Source organism: Citrus clementina, unplaced genomic scaffold, assembly GCF_000493195.1.
Source record: "Citrus clementina cultivar Clemenules unplaced genomic scaffold, Citrus_clementina_v1.0 scaffold_9, whole genome shotgun sequence".
Lineage (NCBI taxonomy): Eukaryota > Viridiplantae > Streptophyta > Magnoliopsida > Sapindales > Rutaceae > Citrus > Citrus x clementina.
Window position 1 is genome coordinate 2,099,741 of NW_006261964.1, and position 20,906 is coordinate 2,120,646.

Below are 20,906 nucleotides of genomic sequence, written 5' to 3' on the forward strand. Positions count from 1 at the left end.
TGGGATTCCAAATATCATCATTTTTGTCTTTTTCTCACGTGTAGCCTCGAGTAAAAATATTCTCTTCAATTTTGTATAATATTTAAGGAACAAAAATAAATTATTAATCAAAGAGTATGAGAATAATTTTGTTTTTTTTGGGGGGGGGGGGGACCTTATGGTAATAGCTCAAAAGTATGGTTAATATTGTACTTTATTTACTTAAAAAAGATATAAAAATAAGAGATTTGGACATAAATGCCCATAATCAATTTGTTAGGCCCACAATGAATTTTGATCGTTAGGTGCTCTATATATTGTTGATATGTTAATTATTTATCTATCTCCCGGGGACTATCTATTTAGTATGACAAATAATTTAGAGATATTTATATCTAAAATTTCTATTTTTGTGACTTACTGAGTTAAAAAAAGGGTTATTTTTCGCCACCCCCCATTTGTTTCGACAAATATTACCGTGCACCCACTTGTTTCAATAATGATCGCTGCGCACCCATTCCGTTAAGTTCTCCCGTTTAATTTAACAAGCCAAGGGTAAAATAGAGATTGTGTTATAAACAAATAAAAATTTAAGTTAAAGTTGTTGCACAGAAGAAAGAGAACAAGGGGTGTTATAAACAAATAATAAAAAAATTAAGTAAAAGTTGTTGCACGAAGAAAGAGAACAAGGGGTGTTATAAACAAATAATAAAAAAATTAAGTAAAAGTTGTTGCACGAAGAAAGAGAACAAGGGGTGTTATAAACAAATAAAAAATTAAGTTAAAGTTGTTGCCCAGAAGAAAGAGAACAAGGAAGAGAATAGTGTTGTCATTTCAGAAAAATAGTTTCATCTCTGCAAAACGTAATATGTACAAGCAAATATCAAAGCAATATGGAGGGAAAATCTTGCGTGTTGGAGACAATTTCGCGCCAATTGCTTGATCTCTTACCTACCACATGTTTGTTTTTCAAGAAGCTTGAGGATTACACAGCTTATTGGATTTTGAGAGCGGGATATATTGGGGTTTGCAGCTTCAGCCTGCACACATTTGAGGTGAGGTTTTAAAATTGTTCATGTGGATTTTTTTGTTGGAGAATTACTTGATACATGTTAGATTACATGCATGCGAGTGATAATTATGTGGGATTTGATGAGGTTGGTGATGGGTTTTATCGGTTTTACGTGTTTCCTGTGTTGAAATTGTTCAGACATGCTTTGTTTGGTAATTTATGTCAATAATGTACAGATTGATTACTTCCATCTTATATCTTAATAATTGATTCTTCATATTAGTTTAATGGTGAGTATTTAATTTTTTAAATGCCCAAGTAGTATTGATTACTTGACATGAGCATATACTTGTTCTAGATATGCCTGTTGTAGACATTAAAGTCATGGTTTGCAGACTCCAGTGGATCCAAACTATATTTATTAAATAATGATACATTAAGTTTATACATTACTTTTTTTTCCTATTTCGTACTCCATCTGTATATTATAATTGAATCTTTGGCTATTATCCTTTGCCTGCAACTCGTTAATTAAAGAACGTAAAGTTCATCTCCATTTACTTAGTTTTTTAATTTAATTCCATGGATGTTGAGGTGAAATTTTGATTACTGCCCTGTACCCGCAATAACATCTCTTGTTGTAAAACTTTATAATACCACTATTTATGTCTTCAGCATGTGGGACACCATGGGTGCTCGATGAAGAAGGACTCTGGTTTGTGTTTGATGCTTGGGGTTTGCCATGACTGTTGGATGTATTAGCTGAAGTAGGCATTGTTTGATAATGATTTTTGGCTGTAGTGGATGATTGGGGTGTGAATGATGAATTCTTCAGTCGTGAAAACTAATTGCATGCATTATGAATCTATTTAACATGTTGAGGCAGAATAATTATCTCTTGTTGCTGTTGTGAGCATTTGGGCAAGCAATTGAAACTTGCAGGTTACCGTTATAAGACTTTTGGAGCATTATTTTTTAAGGGTAAAGTAGTAATTTTTCACTCGTAAATATGTTAAATTTTGTGGGTAATTTTGACTTTTGGCTGTAACAGTTTTTCAGACAATTTTCCAATTCAACATGCACTTTGTCAGTGATTGATGTATTTTTTGTAATTTAATAATTTGAAATTCAAATTGTGGACAAAATCGTCTTTTATCAAAATAACTGTAACAATCGTTAAATTAAACGGGAGAACTTAACGAAATGGGTGTGCGGCGATCATTATTGAAACAAGTGGGTGCACGGTAATATTTGTCGAAACATATGGGGGGTGGCGAAAAATAACCCTTAAAAAAATGGCAAACGGGGTAATGGGACTAATTTATAAATTAATCGTAGTTTTAATATTATTGAATAAACTCACTTTTGATACTCTAGTTATCAAATATAATCAGGTGATAATTTTTTTATCAGAGATTTTAAAGTACGAGAAAATTTAAAAATTTATAATTTTAAACTTTTAAAATCATATAATTTAAAAAAAATTTTAATTTTTTCTGCACTTTAAAATTTCATACTAAAATATTTCGATGCAACCAGGTTATATAAATTAATAATGAAAAAAAAAGAGAGAAAATTTACTAGCTTTTGGCGCTGACAAGATTTGCTCAAATTTCGCACGTGTGAAAGAGAGAATCGACAGGCAGCAGAGCCCAAGTCCCAAGTATCGATAAGTGGCCCATACTTTGCCGCACACAATAAATGCCTCGACTAGCTAAACTACAAAATTACACAGTAAGAGCCCTGGCCTCACCTCACTCAACGGTCACTTCATTTCATCAGTCTCCTGTCTCTGTACTCGCTTCACCCCTGGCGTAACTTAGAATAGCCATCAAATATCCTATGCAAATCTTTTGGATCCCTCAAAGGTTTTGGATTTATATTTTGGACCCAAATTCTCAATTTAAATCAAATAAATTCCTTATTCTATATAATTAAATAACATACTTTTAGTGATAAAATCATTCACTCACAAGGTGATAAATAATTTTTTTTTTATTTTGTGAAAAAAGTTAAGTTTTAGGATTTCTCATTCTAGTGTAAATAGTTGAAATACTATAGTTAAACTATTATAAGAGGTATACTATATTTTTTATTGAGGATATTAGTAGATTTATGTAATATTATAAAATTCAAAGTTCATTAATCCATATGAGCTAAAGAATTTGATTCTAAATTTTAGACGTCCAGCATTGCCTAATTTACCATGGTTAAAATTCAATATCGTATAGTTAATTTGATCATTTCAAAATAGATTGAGGATATTTTGTTAACAACGAACAAAATATAACTTAATCTGAGAAAAGGTAAAGAACAGGGATCTGCATGAGAAAGTCTCAATTCTCCTTACACTACAATACGACAACCGACGGTTAACGTACGCGTCTCACCGTCTGTCACAAATACGAGACACACTTAGCAACACTTAACACTATCTCCTTTTACATAAATAAATTAAAAAAAAAAAAAAACTCTCTCCTTTTAAATCTGTCAACAGTATAAATAAATTAAAAAGGAAAACAAAAGACAGGTTTCCTTCACTTTCTTGGCATCCAAACATAGGTTGATTTTTTCTGTCAGAGCTTTTCCAAAGTTGAGCTTACCAGGTATATACATTAACAGTAAAAACTTTCTTTTTACTACTTTCGAGAAAATTTTTCTCTGCTTTTTTGCCTGTAGCTAACTATTTATCCTTTTTTTGTGGTGATAATAACGTTGCTTCATTTTAAATATTTAGGGTTCTTATATTACATTTGACAAAATGTTTGGCTTTTCTCGTAGACGCATGAAGCTTGGAAGGTGAGTGTATTCTTTTTTGTAGGATTTTTAGTTTCCTTTTTGTTTTTAGTTTTCTTGATTTTATGTTAATTTTGACTTGTTTCTGTCTTACATCAGAACTTGAGTTGAGTTTTTCATGTGCATTTGAAAATTAAGAGTTAGAAATAAGATTATAGCCAATGTTTTTATATAAATCTAATGGTTACGACTCTATTGCTTTAGAGTGAAGAAGGTGCAGCTATCAGATTCTGCTCAGGCTATTAGGAGTCCAATAAGGCCACCAAAACGAAATAGTAATCCGAATGTGAGCTTTGAAATTGACTGTATTTTGCAGAGTGATCGTGTGTGTCTGTACAATATGATAAGCTGTCTAAGATTTTGCAGAGTGAATGCGTTGCTCCATCGAGTAATCATGCTGATGAACGTGATTGCGAGTGCACAATTGCTGGGCCTGAAGTTAGTAATGGCACATCGGGAAACTCCGAGAATTGGATGGTTTTGTCAATTGCTGGGGACAAACCTATTCCTCGATTTAATGTAAGGTGTTAAACTGATTATTTTGGTTCATGCATACACCATTCTGCTGTAAGGAAAAACTTCAGTTTTTTTATCAATAGCATGCGGCAGCTGTAATTGGGAACAAGATGATAGTGGTAGGCGGCGAGTCTGGAAATGGATTGTTGGATGATGTGCAGGTATGATGATGTTAAGTGGCATTAGTGAGAAATGAGTTGTCTTGAAAATTGAAATAATACAGTTTTTCTTTTGATAAGCTTTTGTGAAAGCTCCTATAATTTGTTTCTTTCTTCTTGTTAGGTTCTTAATTTTGACAGATTTTCTTGGACGGCAGCGTCATCAAAACTTTACTTGTCACCAAGCAGTCTGCCACTAAAGATCCCTGCATGCAGGGGACATAGTCTGGTATATGATATTCTTATGGATTGCATATGTGATTATAGTCTCCGTATGCTATTTGACACTTTTGTTTCCCATGCAATTCATGATTTAGCTGAATACTGTAGGAAGTTAGTCATCTCCTAACCATGACTTTCATTCTCGAAGAAAAGAATAATCATGTTCTTCCATCCACTTCAGCTAGAGGAAGAGGAAGATGAAAACCTTTAGAGGACCATGTAATAAAACTCTTAAAATTCTTCTTCTGATAATGGGATATTGGGGTTGCAAGTGATTGGCTATTAAGAAGCATGCAGAAAAGTTGCAGTACAGACGGTGTGCACATCAGCTGTTTGAGGTTCATGTGCACACTGTGTTTTACTCCCAAGGATGGCACTTATTTGAGCTACTCTGGCTTACCAATCTAAGTACTATGACTGTTCCATACCACGTGGACTATGAAAGCTTTGGGACTACATTTGAGCTGAAAGTTCTTTCTGTTCTTTTTCTTTTTCTTTTTCTAGATTTCTTGGGGAAAGAAGGTGCTCCTAGTTGGAGGAAAAACTGACTCTGGCAGTGACAGGGTTTCAGGTTGGATCTTTGTGTCTCCTTATTTTTTTCTTCAAATACTTATTTAGCATCATGACATGAAACAAATCCGATTCTCTTCTGGTTCTGTTCAGTTTGGACATTTGACACAGAGACAGAGTGTTGGTCGGTTGTTGAAGCAAAGGGAGATATTCCGGTACTCTCCTTTAACTTATTATATGTCTTGCTGTGCATTTACACTTATATCCCTCTTGAACTTGCTCTGGAACTCATGCAACTTTGTCATTGGAATAAGTTCCCTTTCCATGCATTACACAGATACCTAATAACTTAATTATTAAATGTCAATAGCTACCTGTTGGGTGCATGGTGGTAATATACATGAAAATTCAAAGTACAACTCTGAATTAAGTTCTCTGGGAATGGCGGGATTAGTTTGGTGAAATATGACTTAGGAAAAGTAATTGACAAGGGTACATATTGCAAATAATGTGGGCAACACATTTCTTGAATGAGAGAGCAATAATAATATATTCCTCAGATAGTATTTCCATTTTAAAAAAATTAATAAAATTAAATATTACTGACGGGATAGCTTTATAATATCGAAGTTCTAACCAAAAGTATCATTCATTGCAGGTTGCTCGCAGTGGGCACACTGTGGTTAGGGCAAGCTCTGTTTTAATTTTGTTCGGGGGCGAAGATGGAAAAAGGAGAAAACTAAATGATTTGCATATGTTTGATCTAAAGTCTTTGACATGGCTTCCTCTTCACTGCACGTGAGTGAAAAATTATTCTTTAAAATAGCTTTTAACCCATTTATTATTAACATTACTGTGCTGATTAATGATTATGGATATTATTTCTCAGAATACGGTACTCTTAGTGTGGTTTCCCCTTTAGAACCTATCAATTATTAATTTTATGCTATTCTTTTAATCATTTTTGTACAGAGGGACTGGGCCATCTCCAAGATCCAACCATGTGGCAGCACTTTATGATGACAAGAATCTTCTTATATTTGGTGGATCGTCAAAATCCAAGACATTGAATGACTTGTATTCACTTGACTTTGAGACGGTGTGTAGGAACCTGTTAGTTTTATAATGTCTGTATTTCTGAATCAGTTAGCCAAACAGCTCCATTTTGGATCAATAAGTGCAAATTAGACTTTCATCACCTGTTAAATGTTGATAATAGTCTCTATCTCTCACCCAGATGATCTGGACTAGAATAAAGATTCGAGGTTTCCATCCGTCTCCCAGAGCTGGTTGCTGTGGTGTTCTATGTGGAACCAAATGGTATATAGCAGGAGGTGGAAGCAGGAAAAAACGTATGAGTCATAGGCTTAGAAGCATGTTCTTGGACTTAATCCTTTCCATGTTGCGTATTTTGAAGAAGTATATGCTCAATGTTTTTGTCCTTACAATTCCTTTGCACTTCCAATCCCCATTTTTTCTCAGGACATGCAGAGACACTGATCTTTGATATTCTAAAAGGGGAATGGTCTGTGGCTATTACATCACCTTCCTCTTCTGTTACCAGCAACAAGGTGAGCCATTTTGAGTATTTCAACCCTTAAAATTTCTGATATCTCATTACAGATAATGACAATGAACTCCTTTTCTGATTATGAATCCACAAGCCCTCTAGGTTTCAATTGTGAACCATCTACATTTTCTTCATTTCATATATTTTAAGCAATTGCTCTTATGGTTAGGCTCCGAATGAAGTCATTTTCTGGTTGTAAAGTGAGGGAAACAGTAGTTTCATTGAAAAGCTTTAATTTTTTGTTGTGAAATGGGGGAGACAATAGTTTCATTGAAAAGCATCAAAGCTAGTTATATGACTTAAGGCTACATCAGCATTCCACAAAAACCTGTAATTGAAAAAATGCCTAGCTGGGTTAAGCCTTTGACATGCAAACTATATTACATATTTCTCCATTTATCCTTAGCATAACAATGGGCGAATAGGTATCTGTTCAGGTATAGGTCCATAAATGATCCACTCAGAAATTTTAGTGGAAGTTTAACTCTAGTTTTACCTTGCTTCCAAGAAATCTTTTCAACCAGAATCTTGTAGGTCTTGCGTTGAGGGGCTGTTTGTTATTTTGACTTAATGACTTATTTGACTTAATTTCAATCAGGTTAGTCATTAAGTCTATTTATTTTTTCAACATAATGAAAAATTTTAATTATTAAGTCGTAAGTTATTAAGTCAATTTTTATTTGTTTTTTGCTTAATCTAAAAGGTTTGAATGATATCATTAAAAGATATTCTCCAAAATATCCCTATCTAATTAATTAATTTTTATCCTTACCTAAACAAAATTTAATACAATGGTAAGACTATTATTATTTTTATCTATTTATTTTCTTTAAATTAGCATTATTTATTTTTGTAATTTTTTATGAACATTTTTCATATAAAACATCATAAACAACAATAAAATTGATTAACATATTCTAATTTAGAATATTGAAGGGTTGCATTCAATTGAACATGATTATATTATGATAATATATTATCTTATTTATATTCATTGAGATGTTTATTGTTTGTTTAACATTTATAATTTGTAAGGACACATGTAAAAATATTGATTTTTAGTTTTTTTTTTAAAGTTAAAATAACAAAACAAGTTAATACTTATTTTTAGCGGCTCAGACGGAAAAACAAGCACGTCATTTAGATTCAGACATTCAGCTCTATTCAGAATTCAGATTAATTCAGGTTTATTTAGATTTTAGATAAAAAAACAATCGTCACCTTAGTTTTGGCTTATATCACTCTACTAGTGACAGCACAAGGTGACCCAAATTGTTGTACTGTCTTGATCTTTTGTATGAGAAGTTAAACTGCAAAAACTCAGAAAGAGGTTCCTAGCGTAGTAGGATACTGCTCAGTGCTCAGAAATACATATTCTATTGTCAATTTTTGTTTTAAAGAAAAAAAAATCTTTTGCTTTTATTTGGTTTAAAAACATCTTTTGAATTTGTGCCGCATTGTGTGTTGGCGTATTCTTGGCTTTAATCATGCTTTCGTTTTTGTTCTGTTATGTTGTTGTCTAAATATGGTTCTTTGTTCTCAGGGATTTACCCTAGTGCTTGTGCAGCACAAGGAAAAGGATTTTCTTGTTGCATTTGGAGGAATAAAAAAGGAGCCATCAAATCAGGTTGGACTTTGAAGTCATATATAATTGCAAAAGTTGATCTTCTTAAAAATGATCAATCTTTTATTATGCTTCCTTTCAGGTTGAAGTACTGAGCATAGAAAAGAATGAATCATCCATGGGTCGGCGGTCCACTCCCAGTGCAAAAGGTCCAGGCCAGTTACTTTTTGAAAAACGCTCTTCATCCACAGGGTTGGCTTGTCAACTTGGTAATGGTGCTCCCCAGCGTTCGGTTGATTCTGTTGCAAGACAAAACCTAGCATCAGCTATTGAACAACATGGTTCTGGTAGGAAATCTTTGTCAGAATTTGCACTTGTTGATCCAAACCCCATTTCTGGAAATGTCTCACTTGGCAAGCAATTTCAAAATGAGGAAGAATATAGCACTGCTGTTAAGATGGAAAAGAATTCAGAGGATGAAACATCTTTTGTACAGGTAAGCTTTAGAGGTTACAATTTATTAACTGTTTGTGACTATATTTTTATCTTGATTATCTAAAGGTGTCTAAGAATCAAGGATCATCATTATCTTTCATGTAGATATAAGTTAATTTTGAATAGCTTATACATTTTATTTGACTCTATCTGGCTGCTTCAAATTTACTAGCAGAGGGATGTTCTTAGGTCCTCCCTGATATAAACCTTGCAAGTTTAAACATCTAATCTCTTGATCTTGTGTTTCCCATGTGGTGGCTGGTTCACTCTGATCAGAATGCATGATGTAGACACTAGAGCACAGTTTTATTAGAAAGCTAAAACATCATGTAAGATGTAGAGCTTGTTATTTGTTAGCTGAAACATTCTGTATACCCTACCATTACTAAATTTATGGATTTAATGGAGAGGTGATCCTTTACCATCCCTTAACATAATATTTTGGTGTTAATTTCAGACAACTGAAAACAGAAAAAATCAAAGTGACTTGGGAGCTCAGACTAGCATCTGTGTAGGCAAAACTAATATTGATGAAGCACCTTTGTTTGACTATGAAAATTCTAATCCCCTAGTCCAAGGAATTGGAAACTTTCATGTCGATAATGACAATGTAATATTCCCAGATAATGACAAATCTGGAGCATTATCTGGTCCTTCAAGCATATATCAATTTTATGAGACAAAGATGGCTGATTTGATAAGAAAGAATGGAATTTTAGAAGGACAGTTGGCTGCTGCACTGGTGAACCGAGAAGCTGCAGAGAAGAATTTTTCTTCTGTTCTCAAGAGCAGGCAGGAGATGGAGAAAAAATTGGCAGACTCGTTGAAGGAGATGGAGTTGCTAAAAGAGAAACTGGCTGGTTTAGAACTGGCACAAGAAGAGGCAAACAGCTTATCAAATATTGTGCATTCCGACAATGTAAGGCTTGAACATGACGTGGCTTTTCTAAAGGCAGTTTTGGATGATACTCAGAAGGTAAATTGCTCTTATTACACTCAACTCATGCATGAATTTTTACATGATGAGCTGGCAGGTTTGGTTGGCTGATGTGATGTTTTATTCTAGGAATTGCACTCAACTAGAGGAGTCCTTGCAGGAGAGAGGGCAAGAGCATTCCAACTACAGGTATGGTTTTGAAACAAATTCACAAAATAGAAAGTTGAAAAATCATCATTAACAAAGACTAAAACAATCTGTTATTCTAATTTCAGTTTACTAATTATCCTTGTGGTGAAATCATTTAATTTGTAGTTCTTCTTTGTCGCTGGCTTCTGCCCTCAAATATGTGGTGAAGAGCCGATAATTTGTTAACTTAATAGTGTACTCATTCTATATCAGCATGTCTTCACATCATCTGCTGATTTCATTTTACCCATAACGTTGCCATACAGGTGGAAGTTTTTCATCTCAAACAAAGATTACAATCTTTGGAGAACCGAGCACCTACTCCTCGGAAACCTTTCAATGTGTAGTATGGAGCATTAACCACTCCCTCATCTGTGGCAACTTGAACGCTCTCTTCTGGAAGCCAATGGTGTATCACAATCAGTATAGAGTGGACACGTCCAGGTAATCATCTTTATAACCCCCCAAAAGCCTGGCTACCAGCTGATTGTATGAAGCGTGGGCACAGGAAGTTTTATTGTAATTTATTTAATTTACTTTTGTATATACACGAGTTGTTACCTGGACATCTTTCTGTAGTACAATATCATGTCTAGATGAGTAAAAACGGCCATGTCCTGCTGTTCGACACAGCTGTGTATGTCTCTGTAGTTTGCATCTATTTTCCAGGTGGACATGGCTTGAGTTCTGGGGGATGCAATCAACTGGTATCCTATGCTTATATCAAGCAAGATGACTGGTTAGAAGAGATCATATTGATCATGCCATGTACTCATTTTCACCATCTACATATTCTTAAGTTTGGGAACACAATTCATGGTGCTAAAATGCATAGAGATCTAATTTGGAACCAAAATCCTCCATAGATTACAAATCAAAACATAAGCGCTCGTAATATATTACAATATCAATCAAGTAAATCGGGACTGCTATTAGCAACCTCTTCAGTTGACAAGACCACACCAGATTTTTCTTTGCGCAAAATAAGATCTAGCCTCAGCAAAAACTCACTCTGTACTTCAACAAATCTTCTGTCGCTTTTCCCACTTCCCAATTTCTGATGCCCTTTAACAGCCGGTCAAAAGTTTTGGTCCAAGGTAGCAGGGCATAGCATTTTCTCCGATGAACAGACTATGGATGTTAATTTTCCATCTCAAAACCTTCTGGAAGACCGCCCTTAGTTTTACATCACAAGAGGTCAGTCTCCTCTTGATCTCCTTCAGCATCCTCAACCTCATTCTCCTCATCTTCTTCAGGGGCATCAGGATCCACTCCCTACAAGGAGACATAAACGTAATCGTGTTATTTTACATTCACCAGAGGCTATACTAGCATTCTGCTGTAATGAACCTTTAAAAAGTGCTTGTACAGGGAGTAGACAGCATAAGACAAACCTTCATCTGCTTTTCCAAGCGCTCTAACCCTTTTTTCGCAGCTTCATTCTGTGAGTTTATTCTGCAGCACCCATTAAAAATGAAATAAAGGACATGAATAAGAGGCATACATGGTCTTTTCTATCATAATCTGGATAAAGGCAAGGCAGCTCTTCCCATTAATAATCAGGCAAAAAACCTTCTGAAATAAAAGAACTACTTTTGGGGAATAGCTTTAATAGGTTTAACCTCAAAGCAGCCTCATAATGTGACAAAGCCTCCTGCAGCATATTTGTGGCAGCAAATACTTGAGCCAACTTGACATGAAGGGAATCATCAGCCCAATCCTTGAGATATCGCTCAAGCAAAGACACAGCATCTCCATTTCGGCCCTCAATGACATGAAGCTCAGCCAATGCCAAGGCAGCTCCTAGGTAACCAGGTTCCAGCCTGAGTGCAGATTCATAGAACTTTTTCGCCTGTTACAAGTTGAATGGGTATAAAATTTACTGTTAAGCTAGATTTTAAGGTAATTTCTGTACCTAAGTAAGATGGTAAAACTATCCATTACAGGTTTACCTTCTCTCTCCCACTTGCATTACTTGCATGTACATCCCCAACTAATTTTAAAGCCTTTGCAGACTGAGGCATGGCCTTCATTGCCTCCCTTGCAGCATATAGAGCCTCTTTGACTTTAGAGAATTGCAAATAAGAATGAACCAAACCTGTATTTATACCGTGTTACTTATCATTCTTCCTATGTAATAAAATATAACAATAACAAGCAGACATAAAGAAGCATGGCATTTGGCTGACATAGTGAATGACTAATCTCATTTTCTTTACTTAGAAAATCACACCTTGATACGAGCGAAGATCAGGTCTCAATTCTTGAGCTCCTCTGAAGGCAATTACAGCTGCTTCTGGTCTTTTCATAGATAAGAGTAGATTACCCTAAAAGTATACAAGAAAAGTGTATTAAATAAATAAAAGAAAGATGTCAACAAAAGTAATCCCAGTCTTTCAGGAGTAAAACCATATGAATACCTTCATAATATAACCTGGAATGTGTCTCTCATCAATTCGGATGCTCTAATTGAAATTGAAAAAAGAAAAAAAAAAAAAAAAAGTGAAGCCATGAGTTATGTGAATATAAGAATAAGAAACTTGAACACCAAAAATTAAAAGAATTAACCTTATTCATAATTCTTTCTTCTAATTAAAAAAAGAAAGAAAAAACTAACCTTCTCAGCATAAGACAATGCTCCTCTCTCATCTTTCCTTTCCCACAGCACTGATAAGGCTACAAAAACTTCTGGCCTTGAAGGATCAATACTCAGCAAATCATGAACTAACTTGCTTAGCTTGGAATAATCACACTTCACCTTTAGAAGCATTGCATACTCATCCATGTAAGTCATAATATAAGGATCAATTGATCGAACCTGCAAAGATGATGAATTTTTCCGTAAATTAGCATGTTATTTTCTGTGGGTGGTTGCATGCAGATTATGCATAATTCCATGGTATAACAAAGCAAACTTCTTACTACCTTTTCAAAATTTAATATGGCCTCATCGTTCTTTCCAATAATGGCATCAACCTTAACATATTTAATCATTTGTAAGTCAGTCTGAGACAATCAAAATAATAAAATTTTATCCAAATAAAAAAGATAGAAATGATAATCGTATTTAATCATTGGATATCTAGAAATGATAATCGTATTTAATCATTGGATATCTTACAAGACAAATATTTATCAAAGTGCAACCATTTCTAACCTTTGCCATTTCAAGTAATATATGTATGTTATTTGGGAAACGTTGTAAAAGCTCAGCAAAGAGTTCCAAACCACCTGCCAAGACAATGAAGGACCAAAAAATAAGTGTATGATTGTGAATAGTTACGAAAGCAGACACAGGAACCAAAAGATCATAACCAAGTTATAATTTGCATAACCAAAGGGTTCAAAAACTGTAAAGAAAGAGGAAGCATTGTCTTGAATTGCACAGTACTTTTCCCCAGAAATACACACCCGAAAGGAAAATCCACTCCTAAACAGATTATTACCTTTGTAATCATTTGAAGCAATGCAACACTGGGCCTCAACATAACGCTGCACAGAAATTACAAACTATAAACAATATTGTCCGCGTGAAGCTAGCCATTGAATACAAATAATGAAATGTAGACAATAAAATTCCTGACAACAACACAAAGTAACTGCACTAAGTAATCAATTTCTATTCCCACTTAGTATGATTTTAACTTGCCTATACAAAAACAAAACATGCTTATAAGTTTAGTCTTTCAAGTCAGGAAACTATGGGAGCTTCTGACATAGACTATCTAGATGGTGAAAAGGCTGTGTATATTTTTCAACCATTGCTTAGTGTCCGGTTGTTAAATAAAAATTGTAGGTAGAGAAAACTGAAGGATTGACAGAAAGAGTTTATAATGCACCTAGAAATGCAACAAAGTCCATGTATTGAGTAGTTATCAAAAACTCATACCATATTAGTGGCTCAGCAATGCTCGACAAGCCTAGGTGTTTGACTCAGCATTTTGCTCACTGCCTCGTGGACATTTAGTTCACCAAATGCCCCCTTATTTGCATGGCATGACATGAATGCATGATTAAGTGCATACACCACATTCAAGTCGTGTAAACAAGCTTAGGGTAAAATATGTGTACGCTAACAATATCCTGACAAAAAGTGCCAGATGCTTAAATATATCTATGGTAATGTACTTACGTGCAGCCAGCGACTTGAGTCAAGATGATCAAACGGGGCCCTCCCACTTCTATTTGGAGTCTAAATAAAGGATAAATCACCAAAATATCATTAAACAAATAAAGAGAAACAAAAACCACAGAGAAGAAAATCAAATAATCCAGTCAATTAAACATTCTCCCCAAATATAAACAGAACTATTGATTGAAATACTAAATATCACTTATTCCAGTTACTACTCACAACATCTAGCATCAATTCGATATCAGGATGAATTCTAGAGATATTGCAGAGTGAAAAAACTAAAAGCCACCTCAAGAAAATCTTATCTTGGAATGTTCCTCATGGAATAGGTAAATATAATACTCATCAACAAACCTGAGCAAACAATGAAATGATATCCTTGGGAGTAGCTCCTAATTCTGCTAAAGCTGTAATGGCTTCAATGAAAAAAGGGCAATGCCTAGAGAAAAGGCGACCATCAAAAAGAAATGAAAAGCTTTCAGGTAGTTGATACAGAAATACTTTAAACCACGGCAGAAATAAATTCAGCAGTACTTGCAAAAATGGAAAGTAGAAAAAAGTTAGTAATTTGAAACCCAAGTATTAGTGACTAGATAATGTCATTGAGTGCAACCAGAGTAAGAAAAAGATGATGAACGAAGAACAGGGGAACCTTAAACACTCTTTATAACAAGCAACAGCCCCACGATTATGTCTCGAATTCCGATAAAGCTTTGCCATTAATAGACTCATCTGCAAATTTCTTGCTTTGCTAGGAATTCCCTCCATCTGCAAAACAAGAGCGATAAGTACGAAATTGTTCAATGAAAGGAATATAAAAAGACTAACTATATTCTCAACAAGGAACAATCCTAAAATAATTTTGAAATTCAACAGAATCAGCTTACAACAAATATATTTATAAAAATATACAGTGAAATGAAAAATGACAAAGCAGAACCTCAACAATGGCCACTTTTGTTTCACCAAGTGCAAAATGACAAGATGCAATCTTGTACTTAACCTGCAACAGAGATGGACGAAGACAAAACTTAAGAACATAATCCTGCCAATGCAAATATTTCCAAAAGGGGGAAAATGTTGTCATCAAGAAACAAGTTCACTCTACCTCGTTCTCATTGATTGCTGAAACGTTAAAAGAATTCGGAGAAGAGGACCTATTTGATGTGGACAATGAACTTCTAGAACTGGTTGAATTCTGCTTCGGAACAATCTTGTAATATTGCAATGCTTGCTTATATGTATGCTACAACACAAAAGACAAAAAAATAAAAAGAACCAAAACAACTCAAAATCCTCCAAGACAAATAGATATTAAAAATCACACATTAATGGCAATTTGCATTTACAATTTAAGTATGCAGATAAGGCTCTTACAATTGCTCTGCGATACTCTCTATCCCGAAACAATGAATCACCAAGAATAATCTGTATAAACAAATAAAAGAAATAAAAAACTAAAGTCACTCATCATGTAAAATGACAATTTTGAAAAAAAAATGGCAAGGCGGTATTATTAATTGGAAAAAAAAAAGAAAAGAAAACAACTGACTAGATTTTCGGCCTTGAGGTGTGGACTGGTTTCTCCATTAATAGCAGATGATGAAACAAGGAAACATCCCTGATCCAAATTTAATTTAAAAACGAAGCAAGACGACAACTGGTTAGTTAATTTACGCTAATCTGAAGCTAATTCGAGGTTGAAAAGAGACTTAAGAGAGTGCAAAATTACGAGCATTTGGGCTGAGTCGTAGAGGCCTTGATCGATAAGAGCGGTGATTTGCTCCTTTGGGACTTCCATTTCGCGAGAGCCGAGAGAGAGCTAGCTCAGCAAAGCCAGCAACCACCCTCACTGTGTGCTACTGGTGGTTTTGTTGAGAGTGAAATTTCAATTTTTTTTTTTTTTTTTTGAATTGACAAAAACCCTCACTTATATTAACGTAACCCGCTCTGTTTTTGAACCAATAGTCAACTGGGCCGAGTAGTTGACCAATCCAGCCGCCGTCCTCCATCCAAGCCCAGCCCAATTCACTCTTTTGTCCGTGGTAGGAGTACGCTGGCGTTTTGAGTGACGTCAGAAAAGTATTATTTGGAATTGAAGGCCTCGAAGAACATCACCCATACCACTCATCGCCGGTCTTTTTACAGCAGGAACCGCCTTGGATGACGGACTAATAATCCGACGCTGTTTCTGTCTCTCGCGGATGGAATCATCTTCTCTCCGAAAATCATCCTATCACATGAAACGTGAGAAGCGCGAACGGGAGAAGTTCGTTTCGAGAGTAATTTCACCGGCGATCCGATGGCAAAAGTGTCCAATATGCTTAGATAATCTCACCGTCCGCAGAACTGCAGTGCTTAAAGTTTGTACGCACGCCTACTGTTTGGAATGCATAGAAAAATGGAGCAACTTGAAGCGAAACTGCCCTCTCTGCAACGCACCGTTTCGTTCATGGTTCTACAGAATCAATCTTTCGTCTTCAGACTTCCTTCAACAGCAGTTACAGCCTCTCATTAAGGACAAAACTTTCATCTCACAATGTCACTCCAGCCCAAGAACTCCACACAGGTCAGCTTAAGTTTCTTTTTTTGGGTTTGCGCAAAATCTGTTTTTTTAAATTTATTTTTATCCTTTTTAATAGTTGAATTGAATTTTAATTGGTGTTTTTAATTTATGCAGGATTATACGAAGATCCAGAGATGAAATTAGTAGTGACAGGGGGCGATCAAGGCCGTTACCATGGCGACGATCGTTTGGACGGCCAGGATCGGTGCCTGATGAGGTTGTCTCTGAAAGAAAACTGCGATGGCGTGCCAGGTACTTATCAGTACTGCTAATTGGAGGTTGATGCAAAAGTTAAAATTTCCATGTGTGTGCTATCTACTATTGTGTTATTGAAACATTTCACATATTTTAGTTTAATATGTCAAAATCAATGATATTAGCTATGACTCTGAAGTTGTCAGTGTTTCTTCTGGAGATTTTTAGTTTGCGGTTGATGCAAATTAGTGTAGTGGTTTGTAGTTTAGAGCGTCTTGCAAATTATAATTGGAGTGGTGCCAAATAGAAAATCTTAATATATATTGCTGCTTTTTGCAGTGTTTATAATGCAGGCTTTCAGGCTGTTCCATTATCTCCTAGGAGGTGTCTTGGACAGGTATGATTATCTCTCTCTTTTTTTTTCGGGTGTGTTTATTTGTATCATTGCATTCATAGTCCTCCTTTGAAAAATGAGGTTATTAAAATATCTTTATGAACTTTTTTCACCAGAACTTTCTGAAATTTTGTCACAAAGCTTTGGTTTACTGAATACTAAAACCAAATGGGTCTATCTGTTTTTAATTCTTCAAACAGGGGAGGTGTATGATAGCATTCCTTAGTTATGTCTATTATTTTTCTTTCTCATAAGTTCCGTTTAACTTTTTGATCCTTTCAGAATGCATCAGGGAATAATTTTGTGAAAGGAAGACTAGTCCAGCGAATAGATCCATGGATACGAAGAGAGCTTCAGGCTCTCCTTGGGGACCCAGATCCATCCATTATTGTTCATGTGGCCTCTACACTTTTCATTGCGAGCCTGGAAGGAAAGTTAAATGCAGCTCCAAGGCAGCCTAGTGTTGAAGATGACTTTTGGGCTCCCTTACGACCTTTCTTGCTAAACCAGACTGACATGTTCTGGCATGAATTAAGGTATATACTTCTATGCAAGAACCATCCATTACAGCTTCGTCTATCTAGTTTAGATCATTTGACTTTCATTGCAATATCTGTACAAAAATACCAACTTAATTCACAATTAGTTTGTTTTCGTAATACCTGGGCGGCATAAATTCAGCATTCCACCATTTTGGTTTCCAAAGGTCTATTCACTTGAATGTATAATTGAGTTCATGTCCTTTGGTGACTGGTTGTTCTTTATTTCTTTTGTCTATCCCCTCTTTGTAAAATGTTTCATTAACACTGTTAAATTAGCCAGATTGTTCTTGGTAGCTTTTAAGACTACAAAAGTATGCAACTTTGAAGGATTAAATTCCATGATATCATGCAGATAACACCAGTGATCCTTGAAAGGACGCATTGATATTGCTGATAACATTCAAACTCCTGCAATTGACCAACCGCATTATCTTGTCAGATTTAGTTATTTATTTGTTTATCACTTTAACCTGATATTTGACATTAAAAATTCAGTTGTTGATTATTTTTACCTTTACAAGATATTCATATGCCTTGCAAGGGTGAAAATGTTTCTCTTGTTGTTCCTTCTGAGTTGACACTAAACTAAGAAATATCCTTCAGATGTTTTGCTGAGAGTTCATTGACCCCGGAAACATATGACGCGGTGGTTGAATATAGAAAGTTGGATTAAGTGCTGCAGAAATATTCTATTGCTGTCATTCTCTTATGCTCCATTGCCAGCCAAAGATATCAGTTGCTTCACAACTTGCCTATGAGGGGTAAGATGTGTATCCTTCTTTCTGGTTTTTCCAGATTCTCCTTTCCATGGGGGTATTCGCTGAGCTGCCTAGCTGCTTGTTCCTTGGAGGATAAGCCAAAGTCTGATGGAGCTATGATGTTCCACCTCAGAAGTAAGATTCAGATTCGACGTGGAGGAGCTAGCCAGACATCCTACTATCATCGTAGATAGAGGGACCATTTTTATTCAAAACTAAGGAATTGGAAGCTTCTCAATCCTTTCCAGTTTAATCAGAGGTATAGAATAGACCTTCAGGAATGTGGTTATCAAGTATTGTACAAGGTGAAGACCGAATTGTGCGCAACCTTCAATGGAGGACGAATTGCATCCATGGAGACAATCTACCGGCAGCCTGTCATTGGGAATGGAGCTTCACATTTGATAACAGAGATGCTATTATTTTGTTGTAAATGATTTTCCTAGCAGCCTGTGAATCTGAAAGATACTGAACTGCAGTTGGTAAAAATGTAAATTTGTTTCTTCTTGAAATTACTGCGGGCTGATTTTCCAACTTGTACTGAATCATGACAACAAATTGTCTCGACTACTCTTAGTCAATCTTTTGCATTTTAAATTATTAGTTCACTCATGCTCAAAAAAAAAATTATTAGTTCATTTTTTGCAAAATCAGAGAAAAAAAGTTATTAATTCATTAATCTTCTAGCATGAAATAATCTTTCGCCTGGCGAACGGAGTAAAGTTCATTTTGCTTAGCGAATGAAGCTCCAGAGTTTCCTTCAAATTGTTTAACCGATCTCTCCCAATTAGCAATATTGTGTTGCCCTGAAGGGTAGAACAGTCATTTAATTCTTTTAAGGACCAAACCTAACAGTCAAAGGACTTCAGTGATAAAATGAATGATCCAACGAACATTGAAAACACACAGCACCTACGGTTACAATAAGCTTCAAACTTGGCTCCCCATTGACTAATCGATTTCTCTTCCAAATTTTCCAGGAAAATTCAAACTTTATCGAAAACAAATAAAAACAGGAGCCCAAACCCCGAATAGAGTTCAAAGAAAACAAAACAAAAATGGAAAACTCAAGCCAAGAATCCCACCTCAGATCCGAGAACTCGGTGACCCATGAATCTCCTTACCCTCTCTACGCCATGGCTGTGTGCGGCCAACGCATCGCCATCGGAAGCTTCATTGAAGACTACACCAATCGAGTCGACGTCGTTTCATTCGAGCCAGAATCTCTCTCTATCAAGACCCATCCCTCTCTCTCCTTTGACCACCCTTACCCACCCACCAAGCTAATGTTTGATCCCAACTCTTCATCACGCAAATCGTCCTCCAACCGTCATCTGCTCGCTTCATCCGGCGACTTTCTTCGCCTTTGGGACGTTGGCGATTCATCGATCGAGCCCGTTGCCGTGCTCAACAACAGCAAGAGCAGTGAGTTTTGCGCTCCTTTGACTTCATTTGATTGGAACGAGATTGAACCCAAGAGAATTGGAACTTGTAGCATCGACACTACTTGCACTATCTGGGATATTGAAAAGGGTGTTGTTGAAACTCAACTTATTGCTCATGACAAAGAGGTTTACGACATCTGCTGGGGTGAAGCTAGGGTTTTTGCTTCAGTTTCTGCTGATGGGTCAGTGAGAATTTTCGATTTGAGAGACAAAGAACATTCCACGATTATTTACGAGAGCCCGCAACCCGACACCCCATTGCTTAGATTAGCTTGGAATAAGCAGGATTTAAGGTACATGGCAACTATATTGATGGACAGTAATAAAGTTGTCATTTTGGATATCAGGTCGCCAACATTGCCGGTTGCTGAATTGGAGAGGCATAGAGCTTGTGTCAATGCCATTGCGTGGGCTCCTCAGAGTCGTAGGCATATATGTTCTGTTGGAGATGATTCGCAGGCTTTCATTTGGGAATTGCCATTGCCACCCGTGGCTGGACCTAATGGTATTGATCCTATGTCCATGTACTCTGCTGGCTCTGAAATTAACCAACTCCAATGGTCTCCTGCACAGCCTGATTGGCTTGCAATTGCTTTCTCTAACAAAATGCAACTTTTGAAAGTTTGATCTTTGCTCGTTTGGGATAGCTAACTATGTACTTTTGCTTGGATGTACTTTTGCTTGGAAATTTATCGTGTTCTCCGCACTTTCATACATATAATGAGATCGAATAGTACAAGTTATATTTTTATACCTGCAAATGGAAATGCTGTCATCTGCAAAGCTTTTGTACTTCTAGATAGAAATGGTCGAATGTGTTTATTAGCCATTCAAGCTCCCTTCAGTTTGAAGCCATTGAACTCTTAGCCCAAGGGTGAGAGCTCATGCCTGCAACAGTGAGGGCATGATTCAAGCACCCCAGG

General features: G+C 35.9%; 4 protein-coding genes across 4 annotated transcripts; 3 read left to right on the top strand and 1 right to left on the bottom strand.

Annotated features, from left to right (window-relative positions):
* The first annotated feature begins 3,448 nt into the window (after positions 1 to 3,448).
* On the top strand, positions 3,449 to 10,696 carry LOC18032489 (acyl-CoA-binding domain-containing protein 6). The gene is made up of 17 exons (XM_006419582.2): positions 3,449 to 3,597; positions 3,729 to 3,790; positions 3,992 to 4,073; positions 4,154 to 4,306; positions 4,387 to 4,464; positions 4,586 to 4,690; positions 5,188 to 5,254; positions 5,347 to 5,408; positions 5,852 to 5,991; positions 6,166 to 6,292; positions 6,431 to 6,545; positions 6,676 to 6,764; positions 8,307 to 8,390; positions 8,470 to 8,823; positions 9,280 to 9,798; positions 9,889 to 9,948; positions 10,215 to 10,696. Exons 2-17 carry the CDS (start codon positions 3,753 to 3,755, stop codon positions 10,293 to 10,295), a joined length of 2,154 nt encoding a protein of 717 aa, XP_006419645.1. The 5' UTR covers positions 3,449 to 3,597; positions 3,729 to 3,752; the 3' UTR covers positions 10,296 to 10,696.
* Positions 10,697 to 10,791: 95 nt separating this feature from the next.
* On the bottom strand, positions 10,792 to 15,985 carry LOC18032486 (anaphase-promoting complex subunit 7). The gene is made up of 18 exons (XM_006419583.2): positions 15,816 to 15,985; positions 15,636 to 15,704; positions 15,461 to 15,511; positions 15,192 to 15,329; positions 15,024 to 15,086; positions 14,736 to 14,851; positions 14,438 to 14,522; positions 14,081 to 14,140; positions 13,395 to 13,440; positions 13,106 to 13,179; positions 12,874 to 12,924; positions 12,566 to 12,766; positions 12,369 to 12,413; positions 12,182 to 12,275; positions 11,901 to 12,046; positions 11,571 to 11,800; positions 11,343 to 11,403; positions 10,792 to 11,223 (listed from the first exon to the last, which is right to left on the bottom strand). The coding sequence occupies exons 1-18, from the start codon at positions 15,882 to 15,884 to the stop codon at positions 11,137 to 11,139; spliced, it is 1,686 nt and encodes a 561-aa protein (XP_006419646.1). The 5' UTR covers positions 15,885 to 15,985; the 3' UTR covers positions 10,792 to 11,136.
* Positions 15,986 to 16,166: 181 nt separating this feature from the next.
* Positions 16,167 to 19,105, top strand: LOC18032475 (E3 ubiquitin-protein ligase Topors). Its single transcript, XM_006419584.2, has 5 exons — positions 16,167 to 16,652; positions 16,764 to 16,901; positions 17,184 to 17,241; positions 17,521 to 17,774; positions 18,384 to 19,105. The coding sequence occupies exons 1-5, from the start codon at positions 16,288 to 16,290 to the stop codon at positions 18,451 to 18,453; spliced, it is 885 nt and encodes a 294-aa protein (XP_006419647.1). The 5' UTR covers positions 16,167 to 16,287; the 3' UTR covers positions 18,454 to 19,105.
* A 335-nt stretch (positions 19,106 to 19,440) lies between these two features.
* On the top strand, positions 19,441 to 20,736 carry LOC18032473 (protein TRANSPARENT TESTA GLABRA 1). The gene has a single exon (XM_006419585.2). It carries the CDS (start codon positions 19,597 to 19,599, stop codon positions 20,608 to 20,610), a length of 1,014 nt encoding a protein of 337 aa, XP_006419648.1. The 5' UTR covers positions 19,441 to 19,596; the 3' UTR covers positions 20,611 to 20,736.
* Positions 20,737 to 20,906: the final 170 nt, after the last annotated feature.